Source organism: Gavia stellata, chromosome 3 (genome assembly GCF_030936135.1).
Source record: "Gavia stellata isolate bGavSte3 chromosome 3, bGavSte3.hap2, whole genome shotgun sequence".
NCBI lineage: Eukaryota > Metazoa > Chordata > Aves > Gaviiformes > Gaviidae > Gavia > Gavia stellata.
The window spans coordinates 37404977-37423955 of NC_082596.1; the positions used below are offsets into that span (position 1 = coordinate 37404977).

An 18979-nucleotide genomic window follows, 5' to 3' on the forward strand; every position below is an offset into this window, starting at 1 on the left:
TAACTAACAGAATGTAGTGTGTTATTTAGTTAACCGTTGCTTTAAATGTGGATGGATTCTTAAAACTGAAACTATTAACATATTTTTAAAATAAATCTTAATTCGGAGGAAAACTGGATCATCTGGACTTCTCTGAAGCAGGTAAAGTAAAACACTTTTTATTTCAAGAAATATTGCTTCTAGACTTTCCTGAAGCCAGAATTGTTCTATAAAAGTATCACAGAAATATTATACAAGGTTTAAAACCACAGTCTGTATCCTAGTAACTTAAAACCTATGTACAAATAGCATCATTCATGACCATAAATACGTTTTTCTATCAATCAGCTCAAGACACATACAACAGATAAAAAGCTAGTAATTTTAACATATGTACAGAGTCCATCAAAAAGACTGCTTCTTAAAATTATTAAAACCCTACTAAAAGAATCTCCTTTTTAAAAAGTTTCAACTTAAAATGCAATGCAATGAATGTAAGTTTAACCTGCAGTGCTTGCAATAGCCAAAAAATACTCACTACACTAAATAACATGTAACAGATAGGAAACACCTGTGCATTGGACACTATGGAATTACATCTGTTTGAGGTAATTCTCTTTTGTTGCTGCTGTGCTAATTATTTAGAAATTTATAAAAAAGCAAGGGAAGATATTAAGTTTCGAGTGATACAGATTTTCAAAGTCATCTTTGCATTATACTTTATAAAATGTAATGTTTGGTAAAGTTCAAGCAAAAATTTAGCATACAACAACAAAAATTATCTAAACTACTACTTTTTACCTCATGTGCCTTTTGTATCTAGAATAATGTAAATCTAACATTATTTTATCATTCCCTTTAATGCCTGTTCAAAACAAAAAGAATTTAAGTCTCAAAATGATAATAATGCTTTCAAGAGATTGTTCAGGATAATAAAAATCAGATGTGGTGACAAAAGTATATATGTCTTGATGTAAACCTTACTACCAGTATCAGCCAAAAAAAAAAGTCAAAAAACCTCATGGATTTTTAATACTGACAATATCAACATACAGGGAAACAATCCAATTTAAACAAATCCTCCTACAGTTAACAATCATTAGCCATACCTTTCTGAGAGTAAATTTAATTAAATCAAAGTAACAAAAACATGCAATATTTTTGCTAAAATAATATTCAAAGTGTCTGTTTCCACAATCCACGCTGATTACCTCTTTCCTGTCAATCTATTTATTGGTTTCACAATACATGAGACACTGAGCAAACTAAGAACATATAAGGTATTAGATTCATAAATGGTATGGCATACAGAATTTAAAAGTGCATTTTACTCAAAAGCGTGACATTAGGAATTTCCAGTGGTTAAAATAATTTATGAAAAAGACATTATGCAGACAGATTGGGTGGACTGAAACATTCATTCATGGTGGGATCATTTGGAAGTAGAGAAAGTAACTTTCTTCTTCAAAGAAATAATTTTTAGCTTTTGGAGAATGTGCTACTGCATTTGAAAGTTAACATTGTTTCTTTTAATCAAAAACTGGAAATCTTGCTTAACAGTGGGGACAATTACTGTGAAAATATGTGTGTGTGAACAAAACAAATGCACACAGACAAATACTGAATCGGGCTTAACTTAGCTGCGAAACATATCTACAATAAACATGGAATGTCAATTGTCATGATTACCTTTATTAGTTTGCTAATAAGAAAAAGGAGAACTTATTTAATGGTTTACAACTTGATCTAATCCAAGGAGAGTGGAGCTGAGGCACTGCCTTCTACATTTAGGATTTGTGAAGTTTCCCCTGCAAGACCCTGTACTGTTTTTTTCAAGAAAGTTCCTGTTTTCTGGGTACCGATAGATGAATCCTTAATGGATACGTTTACAGCCTGATGAACGAGTGGTTCATCGGACCTCACGGGAAGATATATTTGATCTTCAAATATATCTTCCACAGCGCCACTGTCCTGATGAGTGTCTTTTTGAGGAATGCTGATGGGTTGTAGCATGAAGCTGTGCTGGGACTCCAACTCTATCAAACCGTTTCCACTGAAATCCATATCAAAACGGTCCGATTCTTTATCCTCCATCCATTTTTCAGCTTGATGATTATTTTTCCAGTGTGCGTCATTCAAACTACTTTTCTCAGGAATATCATTGTTTAATTCAAGTTTCCTCTCATGACTTAAATTCACCGTGCTCAAAGCAAGGGCTGCAAAATCTGTTGGCACAATAAGCTGCAACTCTTCTGCAGGCAGGCCGCTTGATTCTTCAGCAGAAGTCATTTCCACCAAGGTAAACGGCGTGGATGATTCGTCTCCGTCCCCGTTGCTTTGAGCAGTGTTAGCCTTGTCTGTTTTATTTTGCTGGTAGTAACTGTTCAGCAGTGCAAACATTCTATCTACATCCTTCAAGTAATTAGTCCAGTCAGCCAGACTAAGTCTATAGTTGTATCTGTATTCATATACACTTTCATTCACACTGTACAAGTCTTCCAGTCCTTGCCAGTTGATGTCGCCAGTGAAATTGGGCAGGCTAGCCTTCCCATCCATCCCATAACTGTCCTCTGTTGAAAGAAAGAATAAAGCCTAATGGTGAACACCAGCTTAAAAGCGCAAGCAAAGCTTCCACATGTGTTTCTACTTCAATTGGCTTGAAAGCACCACTATTCATAACGTATGTAGCTCAAAATGTAAGATGCTCCACATCTCCTGTCATCATATTAATGATTCTGGGCTCAGGTGTGTTCACAGCTCCTGCTGAACACGCAGCAAGAAAGTCCCTGTCTTCTGCTACCTCCTTGGACTGAGTAAGAAAAAGAACAAAATCTATTCTAATGGGGCTTTGTGATGACAGTCAGAGATAAATCTTTCCTCTGATATTTCAAGGCAGGGAAGATGCTTCAATACACAAATATTCCATTTGCCTTTCCTCAACACTCCACCAAAATATGGAATAAATGAACAATGGTTAAGTATAAAAGATGGGACTAACCCTGAAAGCCATTAGTGACCTGAACTCCAACAACGCCCACAGCAATTTGGTGTCTGGGTAGCTAGAGACATATGGTCTACAAACCAACCAGCCACATTTTATTTAATAAATGGTAGCCAAAGGTAGTATCTTATTTACTTTGTAAACATTCATTTTACTTTACATGGAGCAGTTAGGAGAAATAAAAGCTGTAAGAACTTGGTGTGATTTAATTCATAGGACTGCACCACTCTGTAAAATAGTGTTAAAATATACGTACATACAGAACCTCCTAAAGGTTTTCATTTTTTTTTAATTAAAATAAAAAGCTTTCAAAGAAAATGTCTAACAGTTTTATCAAATAATAAGTTTAAATAAAGTGCATACATATGGGTCTGTAAGTAGCAATGGAGCTGTATTTTATATTGATCACGGCCACAAAAAGCAAAGATATGAAGGAAATCCATTTCCAAAAGATTTTTGAAAGTCACTACAGTGGCTATAGTGACCCAGATTATCAAATTTTATATTGACAAGTAACACTGAACACCACTACTTCATTTAATTCACTGTGCAGACTGTGTTTAGTCCAAAGATTTTATCAACAAAGTGGACTACAAGGAAAAACTAATTAGATAATGCAAAAGCCTGTCAGGGAAAGTGGCAATTTGTCCTTACAGACAATGTTGTAGGCAATATTTAGTAATTAGTTCACTGAGATGACTGACTTTCTTTCTGAAAATTGTACAGGCAGGTAGACTAGTAGTAATTACCTTGGAAGTTCAAGTGGCTATAGTCCAACAGCGTGAACTGAGCACAAATATTTATCTGTATTGAGCCTTTCATCCCTACGGTGGGTTCGTGGCATCTCCATTAATTTCTTTGCATTTTAACTTGGCCTTTCTCGTTGTTCAAGTAAAACAGAACATACAACTTGTATCTATCATAGCTTATAGTCTTTGCTTCTTTACTAGCTTGGGATTTCACAGTGGAAAGAATTTCTCCACTATTTAGTCCATCATATGGAAAGTCAGAAAAATACCATTATGGTCAGTTAGTCCATCATATGGAAAGTCAGAAAAATACCATTATGGTCAGAAAAAAGCTTGAGATTTTCTTAGGATGAGGGGCCTTATTCTGCACCAAAGGAAGACCACTTTCCTCACTTGGAAACACCTGAATCTTTGATCTTAACTGATATTTCTTCACTTAAAACAGCTGTAAATATTTTACAACATAAAATTTAAATATCTTGGTTTTTTTAAAGCAAGTTCTAAAAATATTTTTTTTTGCAAACACTTGGCAAACTCCCTATTACAGGAGGCAACAAAAGCTTTTTGGATCCAACAGGACAGATATGACAGAGAGTTTTCCTTCTTTCTTTTCCTGAAGTAGACAAGAGAAATAAAATCATGGCATGGCCACATGAGAGTCATCTTCGTAAGACAAATTATGGCTCGTTTGTTTCCTGAAACAAAAAATAATTAAATACTGCAGAGGTTTCAAGAAAAAAAAGTCTTACTATTCCAGTACTTAGAGGTATAAAGGGCCCTAGAAAACATTATATGAAGGGATGCATTTTTGAGGAATTTAGTCACCAAACCCTCTAAGATATTAACCACACTGCAAATGCGACAATATTTAAATTTTTCTCTGTTATTATTTGTATTAATAGTTTCATATTTTTTTTTCTTTGCCAAATCAGAGCCTGTATAGTAAAACAAACTGCTGTAGGAAAGTCAGTGGCAGAAGTGGTTTGGTATGTGATGGAAGAAACTGAAACTGGAGTGGTGCCGTTTGACCAGGAAGAGGTCTGGGGATGGACCAGGGCAGCGAGGGGCAAAGCCGGGGCCAGAACGGTGCCTTTGGGCCCAGAGGAGGCTCTGCTGCCTGTCCCAGGCAGTGGGACAGGGGGTTGAGCTGGCAAGCCTGAGTGTCAGGGTGGGCAGCGGGGAGGTCTGGGGGCCCGGGAAGAGGAACAGGTTTCTCATCAGTCTCAGCAGCGGGGCAACGGGGCTGTGCTGCACAGAAGTAAGATCAGCAAGGAGTTTGCTATGTTCCTACAAAATAGCTCAAAGGCTGAGTCAGAGCTACATGGTCCTTCATGCTGGATCTTTTTTTTCGCTCTAAACATGGCACTGTTTCTGCAGTCTCGGAGGAGTTTCACAGCTGGGAAGGCACTGAGAATTGTTCAATGATCTTCATGTTAAGCAGAAAAAAATAACTTGTTTAAAGACATGGGACAGAGGTAACTTGTATTAATACATGTTAAACAAATAGGAAAGCAAAGTCAAGGTCCTAGAGCTGGCTGTATGTTGGTCGACTGAGTGAGTTACCTCACAGCTTAATTCCACAACTCAGCAGTAAGCACAAAAAGTTTCCCACTGAAATCAAAGCACACAGCAGGAAGGAGAGAGGAAAGAAAAGGTTTTCCCCTGTAAGAAATCTCATTACAAACAGGTGTGAGATAGGAAAGTGCAGATGAGTTGCATTTGAGTAACAGCATGGCAGTGGTTTCCTCAATCAGTATTTTGGAATCTCTCAGCTATGTCATAGACCCAAAAGAGAGGAAAAATTTTTGCTAACTGTTCACAGTAAAACATCTTCCAATTTTTAAAAGTCAAGCATTAGCTAAGCTTCACTCGCCAATTATCAGACCCCGGAGTCCCATGATGCCATCAGTGGCCGCGTTGTCTCAAAACTAATAAGGGATCTGGATATATCTTCACTGAGCCTAAAGACAAGCAGGTACAATCATCTCCTTAGCGGCTTTGAAAAACCTTAGACAAGCAGGAGAGGAGAGAGGAGTGTGCCATTCCCACATCCTGTAACCGACCATGTCTGCAGAGTTGTTCTGTCCACCAAAGGACACAGGTGACATGAGTTCTTCCCTGTTGAAGCTCGCTCCCTATGAGTTAAGCAAGCAGCACCATACTCGTTGTTTCCATACAGGCCTGTTGTCTCAAGATTGTACTTGTAACACCTGTAGCGCTGTCCTCACTCAGGACATTTTGAATTGGACACAGGTCTGAGTGGATGAACGACACGATCTGAAGGAAGCCTAAGGGGTAGTTCAGGTGACTTAGCAGCATAGGGCTTTCCCTTTCTTACTCCACTGGTTTCTCTGCAGGCATCAAGAAAAGGATCCTCTAAGAGATCGTTTTATGATTCTGATAAATGGTTGTTGTTCATTTAAACATTTTTTTGTTTTAGAAAAGAAAACCAATTTCCACCAAGATAGGGATTGAACCAAAATGTTGAACGCAGGCATCTGTGCATATTGAGAAACTGGGTGTCTGGAATGTAATGGCACAGAGCAATAGCACTTGTGTTATACTATACCTGCTATTTATTCTAGTAGCATAATGTTTATTGACTTGGTATCAGAAGTTAAAGTGTTTTCACTACTAAACAGTGTAGCAAGGTATAATTTAAAGCTTAATCCTGTATGCTCTACTATTTCATGCAATCCTACAATTCAAAAATGCCATTTCTGTTAGATCTGTTGTGAAAATGAGGAATGCTTGCAAGGATGTCTTCTAATGAAAGACTTAAAAGCATAATTACAGGGATTACTTTCTATCATCGCAGTAACCAGTTCCCACCAGGCTGTAATGAGCAATGCAAACAACTGGGATATAACCAAACAAAAGCTTATAATTTTCCTGGATCCTAAAACTACTTAAGTGAGAAAATACAAAATTGGCTGCAAGGAAAAATTAGCTGCTTAAATTGGAGATCTATAAAAGATTGAAATACATTATCTTAATTGTTCCCTTGTTGCTGGGAGCTAATGACAAGGTTCTTTTCAGAAGACCCTGTGAAAAAAAGGTTTATTTAGACTTGTATACTCCTTGGACCCAGTTTACATGTCAGGTAAACAATGTATATCAGGAGCTAATCCATCAAAGCGCATGGAGAAGAAGATCTATAAAACTGATATACCGGGAAAATGTATCAAGTCTAAATATGACACTTGACAGACATTAATCTGAACAGCAAGTGCAGTACTGTTAAGACCTGAGGTTTTTCAGTCTCTTCAGGCTCTTGCTTTATGTTTGACTGGTTCCTCCACCAGGAGGAACTGGGCTCTGCATGATAAACATGTAGGTACGATAAATATACTTGCAAACAGATACATATACTTACAAACATCAGGCTTTCATGTATTCCTCAGGTTCAAGCATTAGGTATAAAAAACCTCACCTCATGCCCTTCCTCAGTTCAAATATTTTGAAAAAATCTTTTGAAGAAATTTCATTTCATGCATTTGTGACCTGGTCTGAAAGCATCAGCCCCCCTGCCCAAAGGAGCCTCATCTTTCTGCCATACTTATATTGACCTGTATCCTGCTGGCTTCTGAGCACATGCTGCTCACATTGAGCACTGCTTTTGCTTAAAGCAGCATCTGCCAACATTTCCTAAAGCCACTGAGAAGATTTTGCTTGACTTCCAATAGGTTTGATTAGGCTCTTTGGATACGTATACCTCAGAAAGCTTTTTAAGCACATTTCGTTTACATTTAAAAAGAAGCTGTACAGAATTCCTAACTAAAACCAGAAAAAAAACCCCAACCAATTCAAAATCAACCCAACAACAGGAAAACAACCCAAAAGAAGTGATTCTTTTCATGTCATTTTCCCCGTGTAAACATCTAAGAAATACAGGCATGGAATATGAGCTGTATGAAGTCTTGCTATGACAATGAGCTACGTTAAATGCAGAATGGTAGATCTAAAAACAATTGCCAAGTTCAGTGTAAAGTAGTTAGAAAACGCATGCATCAAAAGCTATGCTGTGTGCAACACGGCAGGATACAGACATTAGTTGAAATGGACTGGAGTCATGCAATTATTTGGAAAGAAGCTGCTGAGGAGAATAAAAAAGTGTGGATACCTGTGTGGATCATAGCTTCCTCCATCTTTATTTCCTGATATAGGAAAATACAAGAGTAACTTTTGTTAGTGTTTAGAACTTGTAAAACCATTCACAATGTAGTTTTCCATGCACAGCATCTAATTCCTAGAAAGAAATGTACTGTGTTAAATAAAGACAGAGCTGCAGTCCAACAAAGATTTCCTGGAAGTTTTATATAAAAGAACTGAAACCCCACAGTTTTTCAAAAATAATAAAACCCCAAACAATTAGATATTGTAAAAAAGAGAAACATTTGTAGATGAAGAAAGAGATACAAAGATGCAACACCACAAATTATGTACAAGGGAATAGTCCTGTAAAAAAAGATCACAATATTCAATCAACCAAATTTAAGTGCAATGAATTCCAGAGTTATGAAGTATAAATAACAGCTATTTTTCTACTCAGAGACTGTTGCAAAGAAATACTGCCTTCCTCAAAAATGGAGGGGACTACTGCTGATGAGAAGTTCGCAATGTTAAGTCTCAGTTGCGGTGTAGAGCCTGAGGTTGTTCATATAGACAGACAGCAGCTGGAATGAACACAGGATTTAATACCTCACCTGCTACTGGGAGGCAAAACCTAACCAAATAAACCCTACAACAGAGAAAAGAGCTACGACTATGAAAGATCTGGATATGCTTGTTATTGCTTAGCGCAAATAACATGATGACCTTTCTGCAGCATTTCTGTCAAATGTTGTTTGCTATCAATATCTGTCTAGAATAACCTATGCAAACTTGCAAAGAAGCTTTCCTGGTCATGCGGTTGTGCAGGATGGTGTATATGGATCATTCCAAAGTACTTGGAGCAACACAGCAGAGCGACACTTCATGGATACAATTAGTACATAAGCAGATTAAAAAAAAAGAAATAAAATAGAAATAAACACTTCTTGTACCTGTTTCAAGTCCCTTTGGCCTTGGATTGCACTGCTTATAGCCTTGACAACTTCGCAGTTCCATTAGCTGTATGTGCAATTGATTCAAAATGCCTCTTTCCACTGTGTGTACTGTATTTGTCAGCTGAGAAAAAGAGGAATGGAGGGAAAAATACTTGTTAACAGAAATAAAAAAAACCTAGAGGAGTCTAGTGAATAACTTTTTGTAATAGGGAAAGGGGTTTACCTGATAGGGATCAGTGTTCATATCAAAATATTCCAAGAATCCAGTTGCAAACTCACAAAAGAGGAAATTGTGGGTGTCATTAACTGTTCGCAAACACCAGTAAGTGTTGTTATTTGAACTTGTGCAAGCACAGAAAGAGCCCACTGTAATTAAAGAAACAAGTTATTATTTTTCAGTGGAAAATAATGTTTGTTTCTTCTACTAGCGAGAGTTCTATAGATCTTCAGGTACTTAAATTCTAGATTGATTTAAAAAAATCTATTTGAATAATGTTAGATTCTCATCTACAACAGAATAAATATTGCTAACAAGTAATTTTCACAAATATACAGTTAAAGAAATCAGAAGATAGTGAATCCTATAATTAATGAGGCATATTCTGTTCTGAGTTATATATGGTTTATTGGGACTGAGCAGAACTCAAACTTTACAAAACAACAGCACAAATCCTGATCCTTAAGATTTGTATACAAAAAGATTTACTGGGATTGCTTACTATATATAAGGGTACCATTTCCCTCAACAGTAAGTAACCTTAACCTAGCAGAGCCTCTGAGATACAGGTACAAGAGAAAATTACAGAAGTTTAAGCACTACAGAGGAATGTCAAATTGCTAGTTGATATCATAAGTGAGATGGAAATGACACAGCAGTCAAGAAAGCACAAGGCAGTGCACGGGAATGAGGCAAGTGAGAGAGATTAGGCAATGAAGAGATGGGTTTGCAAGCAGGGAGCTTGCCTGGCACCTTGAATGCGGGAAAGATGGAAGAAGCAAGGAAGGAAGACCAATGGATAATCCTATGCCTCATTATAAGTAGCTCTCCCTTATTGGCTTGAGGTTGCCTAAGGTAACCACTTAACTATTGTTTTGAACTGCAATCCCTCATTTTGTTTATTTGATACCCAAATAAGAGGGAAATTGAATCGTTCGGTTAGGCCTTTGTAGGACAATCTCAAGCAGTGTAAGTGGATTACACCTCATTTTCACTTTTCAACCTGGGGAAACCTAGAGCAGGCTTCCACTCCAGACTGAAGACACCTGGACCCAGCTGTCACAGTGATGCGAGCAGTCATAGAGGAGACCTGGGAATATCTTGTCTATAGTCTTTTTCTGCTAGCTGAAAAGGCTGTAAGAAAGGTACCTCTTAATTTTCAAACAAACTGCTAACGAAGTTTTCCTGTAGAAGAATGCCTCTTTAATTCCAATAATAAAATATTAATATTGCCTTAGATTTTTATTTAGAGTTATTTAGATTTGTTATTAGTACTGTGACTAGCTGCAACAGTATCAGTGTTTTGAACAAACTTCATAAAAATAGTAATGATATTATAAGACACTAGCTCTTCTTTAAGTTATGGACTGTGTCAAAGGGACATGCTTTTACCCCATGACTTTTGCTGGAGCATTGCCAGAATGCACAGCAAAATGAGAATGCTTTTTGTAACTGTTTGTTACTCCACAGTTAAAAAGTAATAAGCCAATTTAATTGTTGTCTTTAAAACAAAGATCATACATATGACTACTTTAGGAATATCCTAAAATGTAAAAAAGCATGTTAGCAGAAGTCCTAGTGCAATCAGAACAGATTATCCCTAGGAGACAGCTTCTTTCTCCAAATGAAAAATTGTTCTTAGCAAATTTTCTGCTTGGAGTCAAATATGTTGTAACGTAATCATCATTTGATCTTAAAGTTTTTGAAAGTAAAGTTTTCAATCACTTTTCTTCCTCCGCCACCAAAGATGAGAAAGGTGTTGTTTTGTTAATGCTGAATATTGAGAAATGTTGAAGCATGCCTCAATAGGTTTATCTATATACCCTGAAGCTTAAAGGAACTTAAAATATTTTTCTAGCTATAATATTTTGTTCTTATACACCAGGTGAGTGTTCCACAGTTGTGATTTTTAAATTCTTTTAGAATATATAAAATGGGAATAATGGGAAGAATTCGTAAGGGATAGTAGCTGTATTTTCTTCACAGTAAGTTAAGCTTTTTGATACATTTTGAAAGCAAAATGGTAAAATTAAAGTAGACCTCTTATGTGTTGAAGTTTGTGATGAAATTAAAAGACAAGGCCAAAAAGGATTTATGACAATTGGAAGAATAAGGTTTTTATTAATAACTGGAAATCCAATTAAAATTCCTATGAAATATTTGGTCATCTTGATCTCCAAGAGATGACACAAATCTCAGTGGCTGGTTACGAAGGCCTATGTTTTAGAGGCCAACTCTCCTTTTTGCTTCTGCAGTGTTTAGCATCGAGCCTTTTGTGATAATTTCATATAAATAATGCAACATTTACAAGCATACTCAAGTGACATTCTTCCTTCATCCTTCAGAATAACTGCAGAAGCAGCATTACTAAGCACCAGTTCTTCAAAATAATGCTCTGATTGCATGAAGTGGAAACTCTGTTACACAGCAGAGGATAAACTAGATCACGTCTGCATGTGGACATAACACTTACAGTTCCAGAACGGTGCTGTTTGCCAGTGGTTGTTGTCGTGGGTAAAACACGTCAGTCCAGGAAGGCTACACTCATCTCCTTTCTTCTGGCGCTTTTTCCCTTTCCTTTCCTTCTTCCTTCTCCGGTTCTCTTTGAACAGCTGCAGTTTGCCATCCACTTCCTGTGCTGCTTCTCTGTTCGGAGAGAAAGTTGGGCACAGCTGAGACAGAACAGTCTCTATTTAGTTAACAACAGCATTAGCAGCTTTTACATCTTTCTGGCTTTTTTAAAGATGAGAGGATGAGAATATGCCCCTCTTCTAGCTCAGCTTCCACCCCAGTTGTCACGACAAGGTGTTCTCTTCAGCAAGCATGAGAAATGATGCACTGTTGCATTTAGTTTTAACTGGATCTTTTTAACAATTGTGAGGTCAGTCAGCTTCTGAAATGATTAATTTCATCTATTTTCTATCAATAGGTTTAAAAAATATTATCCATAAACTTTCAAAAGACTGTCCAAAACTACTGAAGGTTTCTTGCAAGAGCTTGCTGTATGTGACCTTTTCTTTCCCTCGCCTCCTCCCTTGCCCTCTCCACAAAAAAAACCCCAAACCCAAAAAATGATATTTCTCCAGTCACCAATAAAACCAGCTGAGCGAGTGAGAAGATAATAATAATCTTACTTGAAGGGATGAAGATGGCTCTTGAGTTTCTCTTGGGCCTTTACCCCTTTCTCTTTGTTGTAATAGCTACAGGGAAAATTATTAGGAATTATCACGTCATGAAACCATTTTCAACACAAAACCAAACCAGAAACACACGTTCTTTGACTTTTTCTTAAGGAATTATGCAGAATGACTTACAATTTTCACTTCATTTAAAGAACTTATATCTGTGTGAGTGAGCCTATGCTAGATTATAGCAAAACTACAGCTGGGTTCAAATACGTTAGTATTCTACTAACATATTTAATATTAAAATTTTAATATTTATCTTCTTTTGACTCACAGTAGCTTCTACACTTAAAAGGGATCTAACTAAAATGACTACCTACAGTGGTTATAAATATCAATAAAGCTTATGTTCTTTCTTTTCCATCTCAAAAAGTTTGGAAAATGTGTAAGCCTTAGCAATCAGTGCAGTTTTCAATGCTGAATGCCACCTCTCTTACCTCTGTTTACTACAATCACATTCATCTGGTTTTCTTCTTTTCAGGTGTCCTCTAACTTCCCTCAAATTCTTAATTTTGTCTTGGAGAGCTTCGATCTGCAGAGAATATTTCTGAGTCAGAATTATTCTTTGAAAAGGTAGCAGTGCAAAGACTTCACTCAGATTTTAAAAAACCTCTTACCTCCTTATCAATGTAAGCCTTGTGGTCCTTCCAGGCTCTGGCGGATTGGTACAGCTCCCTTTCACAGTGAATAGTGTCATTTGGAAGAATAAAACACCTGTAGATATGAGTTTAACAAATAGGAAAAAGAAAGTCAGTGGTTTCCCAATCACCTACCCATTTCTTATCTTTCTTCTAACATTCCTAATCAATTCTTTGTTATACTTTTTGTTATACTGCAAAGAATAGCAGAAAGGAAGATTTAGATGCTTATTTCTTCCCATGTTTTTCTATTATGTTTTTTCCCTCACTCAAAGAATTCTGAAAACAATACTGTATTCAGTAGAAGTCAAAACACTTTATGGAGAAATAATAACAGCTTTTCCAGAAAGTCATTTAAGGCTTTATTAATGCCATGGTTGGAAATTTTCAATGTAAGAAGATAATTTTTACTTATTCAAAATTAATTTTTATGTTTTCCTTGATGTTTTGGGGAAAAAAAAAAAGGAAGAGAAGAAAAGAGAGAAATGCTATTTATATTTTAAACATGATAAAAAGGTTAAAATAGAAGATTTTTGTTGCCTGCATCTGCCTGGCTTTTCAGATCAATCATATTAGCTTTTTTAAAATAAAAAATATTTTGAGATTTTTGACTTTTCATTCAGATTTAGGCATCTTCCAGGATGGAAAAATGATTGCCAGTCACTTCAGAGATAAACAGGTCTAATGTATCTTAGCTAACGGTAGTGGCTGCAAGCAACTAAGCGTTAAGAAAGATGATGTAACTGATCTAATCTGTCCTCATTTAGAGTGGGATTTCAGTCGCCTCAAATTTAGACCTCTATGCTAAGCTGGTAGCCTAGACTTTATAAAGAACAGCAGGAGTGTCAGCTTCACAGGGTGATTAATCCATCATACGATGAGTGTTTTGATATGGAGGATGAATCTCCCTCTGGAGATGCCTACTCCTCAGAAATAAAACCTGAACTAGATGCCTCCCTTTAAAATACACATACTAAAATTAAATTATTCCACCTACTAACAAATACAACTCAGGTTTATCTAAAATCTATGATAGCTTTAAGTTCTTAAATATTGTAACCATAAAGTCATAAAAAATGGAAGGAGAGAGAATACAACTAGAAAACGAAGATTTCATTTTAAGAAAAAAAAGCCCCAGAAAAAGCAATTGTACTTGTGCGTCACTCTGACAGAGTTGGGTTGATCTATGGCATCAGTGCCATCAGCAATCATTGAGTCACCAGGAGCACCATCGGTTTCCTCTGCTTCTTCCTCGTTTTCAGCATTGTGACGCTTGGTGATACTTTTGGTCTTTAACACCTGCAGTTCTTCCTCTTCCAGATTTATGTCATATATTTCACCTTCAAATTCCACAGACAAGGATCGGGTTTGGCGAGTGTGAACAAATCGGGGTTTGTATTCTGAAGCAGAAGACAGAAATATTCCTGGTTGCATATACGTATCTACATGACCTATACCATGAACACACAGCATACTCCAAAGAGCAAGAATGCTGTTCAGTAAAAACAGTTTATTTTTTTCTGTGGCTTTACAGAAACTTATTTAATGATCTTTTGATATGTCAGGGCCCACACTTTCATGTGTAGCATCAGATTTCGAATGCTTCAAGGTTTGCATTTCATGCTAGTCTGTCCTTTTGCCACAGTTAGCATCTATATCCACAAATAAAATCAGTATCTTAGAAATCAGATATCTAGAAAGAGACACTCAAAAAATCAAAGACCATAGGATTAGAAACCACTTTAGAAAATTAAACCATACAATACTGAAACAAGGCCACCACCTGTAAATTGGCATGTGACATAAATTTGACTTAAGCTTTAGAATAAAAATGATTTCTTAAAAGGATAACACTTTTCCTTTTTAAAGGTAGGCATTAAAAGGGCAAGAATCCATCATATATCAGTGTATATGTATCTATATGTATATACATATATATACTTGGACATACACGTCATCCGTATCTATGTGTACAAGTCATAGACCACCAAAAACTTGCTGCATAGCAGAGCTACAGTGAGATTTATTGTGTCACTTTTACTCATTGAAAGCTTGGAGCTTAGTAGGGTTACAGCTCTTTTAGTTACTGTCTTGGAATTTGGCAAGTACAGCAGTGTATATGCGTCAGATTAACTAAGCCAATTAACTCTTTGAGGGTTTTTTAATGTTATGTACAAGAATACCTGTGTTTGGGCTCAGTCTAGAAGATCTTACATTTTTTACTTCTTTTGCTAAATGCACTTGTCCCAAAGCAAGCTGATATAACCCACAATACCACACCAAAGTGTATTCTATCTAGCAAAACCACACACACAGAGCCTTAGAAATACATATTTCAGCTTCTAAAAAATCAGTTGTAGGACATTTCCATTTGTTACATCTATGCTGAGCACACCTTTGTCACTTAACAGTTAATAATAATTCATGCAGCAGAATAGAACGGGAGTTCTAAGAAAGTACTGCCTTTGGCAGGTAGTGTCAGTTCTATGGCAGTTTTTATGTTAGTGTCTTTGAGAGACTCACACTGAACCTTTCCCGCAAGAATCTTTTAGAAGTGCAGATAGTGAGCCTCATTCACCTCTTCATTCAAACCACCCTGTCCTTCTAACCTGTTTCAATGGTTGCCTGCTGTTAGGTGAAAAACAGGCTTCCCAGCCAAGTCAATGAAGACATTCATCTTCCTGAAGAGAAAAACCCTAGTTTCAAAGCATCTTTCTGATTTATAACCATATTACTCTTTAATAAAATAATGCAGAAAGATTCATAGGGTCAGATGGGACCATTTCTGGCATTGTAACAGTCTCTGATGATACTACTTGTTAATTAAGTCACCGGAAGAGTCTGACATATATAAGCATCTTATCCAAGTGTCATCTGAAAACTGAGGCCTGAACTAGTAATTTCCTTAACAATGTCTTATCATCATGAGTCTGTCTGTGCTCTGCTTGGATGAGTGCAAAGGAGGATTTGGAGGAGGAGGCAGAAGAGGGAAGAGGAGTAAGAACTGTAAAGGAGAAAAGCATAATAAATGGATTTTTTCTGATGCCCCCTTCAGATGTTTTCCATAATTCCTTCTCTTTCTCTCCCCAGGTCACTCCCCCCCCAGCTGCAATCCCCATTCAGCCCTTGCTGGTGCCCTGGGAACACCTTTTCTTTCCAAGGTACATGGCAGGTATCTCCCCTTGAAAATATCATTTAGGGGAATGTCCCCCAGTTTGAGAACCACCCTGGCAGTCTGTGACATGTAGACTTTCAGCAGAGGTCTGCCTGTACAAACTGTCAAGCTCCTTAGAACTAAACAAATGGAAGAAATTATATCAAGGCAGCATTTAGTCTGAACAATGGGACAACTCAAGACAGACAATATTGTGGTTGAATGTGCAAAGAATACCAGGGATTCTTGTTCACATCCAGAGTGGGGGAGGCTTTGAATCAGGAAATATTTTTGATTATACTGACATTATTTTCTTATTTCATAGACAGCTGCGCAGCATCTTCTGACTTTCACATTTCTCATACGACTTCACTATCTTCCTGTTTTAAAGACCCATCTTTATTTCATTCCCCAGTCTAGTATTCTAGACAGAGCTCAGGAAAATGCAGCCTGGTCTTGAACACGGTCTGAAATCCAGGTCCGCTTGTATTGCTACAGAGCTTCACTTTCATCGCTGGGCTGATAGATGAAAATACTTGTTCCATTTAAAATAATGGCTTCTTTAAACAGGCTTCTTTTGTAGAAATCATTAGCAGAAACAAATCCAAGCATTGCTGTCCTAAAACCCTCTTGTACATTCCCTTCAGCCCACACTCCACTAGAGGACACTGCAATCTCACTCGTGTCCCTGCGGGGATCCCGGTACTGACTTGCCGGGAATTACAGCCGAGCAGAATTTCAGCCCGACAGCAGCCAGAGCACTGCAGTGCCTCACGTAAACGATGTCTTTGGGATCGCACCAGAGAGCATGTGAATTCAGCGTTAACGATGCAAGAAAACACTTGCTCCGGCCACCTTAGCAAATAACGGCACCTATTCATCCGCGGCTGCCACCGGGGTGTCATGTCTGAGCAGCGCGATAGGTGGCCCCAGAGCATCACCACCACCACCACCACCACCACCAGCCTGAAGACTATTCCTCACCGTGATCCAAAGCATAAATATTGTTGTTGTTAGTAGTATTGTTATTACAGAGGCAATTATGTAGAACCTGACTGTCAATTACGGATGTACTCGGGAGACAGGGAGGTGAGGACAAGAGCGCGCTGGTAACCCAACACTCTGCTAGCCATTCCCCCCACTCTCTGCCTCCCAGTCCCAGCGATCAGATAACACTTACTTTGCGCATTAGGGTTTCTCAAGAACTGTCTTTGATTTTTTCTTTGGGTCCTGCTGCTTCGGTAATCAGTGTCTCCGCAGTTGCAGTCTTTGTCTTTACTGCTGTATCCCCGGGAGTGTATGCTGCGGGTTCTTTTTCTGATGGCAAGTATGTCGCTAGATACCTTACACTTGTGAATTCGAAGTTTGCCGGAAGCATCCTCTGTGCACTGCCACTTCTGTGAGAAAGAGAAACGAAGACGATTTCCCAGCAGCCTTCCAAACCCCTGCTACTTTCAGGTGGGTTGTAAAACAAGACAGGCAAATTTCTTAAAAAATTAAGCAGGCCCTCAAATAACAAACTGAGAAGGGAAACATTTTAAGGGACTAAATTCACTCACATTTCTTCTCAACATCTCTCTCATCCTAGGCAAACATAAGCTTGAATGAAATCACTGCAAATCTGCATTAAAAATTACAGCCCAGGCAAAAAAGATTTATAAATCAAGAGTATCTAGACTAAACATATCCCTGAAAGGAGCAACTAAAAAGTCTTAATTTACTGAGCCACGGAGTACAGCTGTCAGGGCTGTTTTCACCATCTCTTTTTTTTCTTTGAAAAAACAAACTTTGTTTCTTTGTTCTGTGACTTGGAATTTCTAACACAATACAGGGGAAAATAAAAAATCCCCACAGATGAAGAAGAACTGGTTCAATTGTAGGGTTCCTTGACAAAGAGAAGGACAAATCGTGGATGTGATTTATAGAAAAATACATAAACCACTAACAACATGTAATTTATTTCCTTACCAGTGGTCAGAGTTAGGACCTGCACCCTAAGACATGCCCGTGCAAACCGTACCACTCAGACCTGCAAACGTTGCTGGCTCTTTATATTTTACATGAGAAGGCAGAAGCCTGAAAGCGTGATACCCCCAGTCACCCTCCCTACACCCAGCAGGTGCAAGCGAGGGGAAGAACCTTAGGGAGAGTAAACAAATAAATTAGCTTGGATAAGCTCCTTTGGATACCTAAGTCTTGAGATTTCTATCAGACTTGGGAGAAAAAGGTGCAGTCTGGAAGGAGTACCTGTAAAAGGCATTGTGCGTGTGCTGAGTATCAGAGCAAGTGTGGGAGAGTGAGAGGAAACAGAGTTTTTTCCAGCTTGTCTGCACAAGATCTGTCTGACTTGATTATCAACATCACTGAAACAGATGGAAGATTCCAGTGGATCCCACTGTCTTCACATTTTAAATTAAAAAGCAATTGGGACTTTAATTTCCTTTCCACACCGAACTGTCTTAAAAAAGCTAAATGTTATTTTTTTAAAAACATAGATAAGTCCTGACAGATCAGATCTCCTTTGCCCATGCCGAAAGCTTGCCATATAAGGCTGCTGGGTTATAGCTGGCACTTGTAACACCCGAAACAAGCTAAGAAGCCTGTGAAGATTTTAAGTCAGTTCCAGTCTGAATAACAATAGGGAGAACTAGAAATAGCTATGTTTATTTATAATATGAATACAACTATAAATGACTACTACCCAGTGAGTTTTGTTCACTTGTGCATCTTAAGCCACAATGACCAGACTCTGCATACAAAGGAATTAAGTTTGGCTGGGTAGTGTAGAGAACAAAACTCAATAATGCTATTGATAACTGCAACCTTTTAGTTGCAGTTTCAGCTAAGTTTCTCTATAATATGTCTTTTTTTGAGTCCTGTGACTGAATAGTGTAGCTTTCTCTTGCCTCATTAATAATAGCAAGATGGCTGGATGCTGGTCCTAATGGAGTCTGCAACTTAATTTTTGAAAGGGACACTAATATCAGAGCACGCACATCTCGGTAAGT

General features: G+C 37.7%; 1 protein-coding gene across 7 annotated transcripts in view; it reads right to left on the reverse strand.

Annotated features, from left to right (window-relative positions):
- Window positions 1-214: 214 nt before the first annotated feature.
- Window positions 215-18979, reverse strand: part of SULF1 (sulfatase 1) — a 65103-nt gene continuing 46338 nt past the window's right edge. For 4 of the 7 annotated variants that reach the window (XM_059815879.1, XM_059815878.1, XM_059815877.1 and 1 more), the window contains 10 exons: window positions 17152-17368; window positions 13971-14217; window positions 12797-12893; window positions 12617-12711; window positions 12129-12194; window positions 11468-11640; window positions 9001-9143; window positions 8775-8898; window positions 7853-7886; window positions 2484-2549 (listed from right to left, as the gene is read on the reverse strand). In XM_059815879.1, coding sequence (XP_059671862.1) covers window positions 2519-2549; window positions 7853-7886; window positions 8775-8898; window positions 9001-9143; window positions 11468-11640; window positions 12129-12194; window positions 12617-12711; window positions 12797-12893; window positions 13971-14217; window positions 17152-17368 — 1227 coding nt within the window. In that variant the 3' untranslated portion in view covers window positions 2484-2518. Of the gene's footprint in view, window positions 2550-7779; window positions 7887-8774; window positions 8899-9000; window positions 9144-11467; window positions 11641-12128; window positions 12195-12616; window positions 12712-12796; window positions 12894-13970; window positions 14218-17151; window positions 17369-18979 lie in introns of those variants that run through there. The other 3 variants (XM_059815883.1, XM_059815881.1, XM_059815876.1) reach the window with 2 other exon arrangements.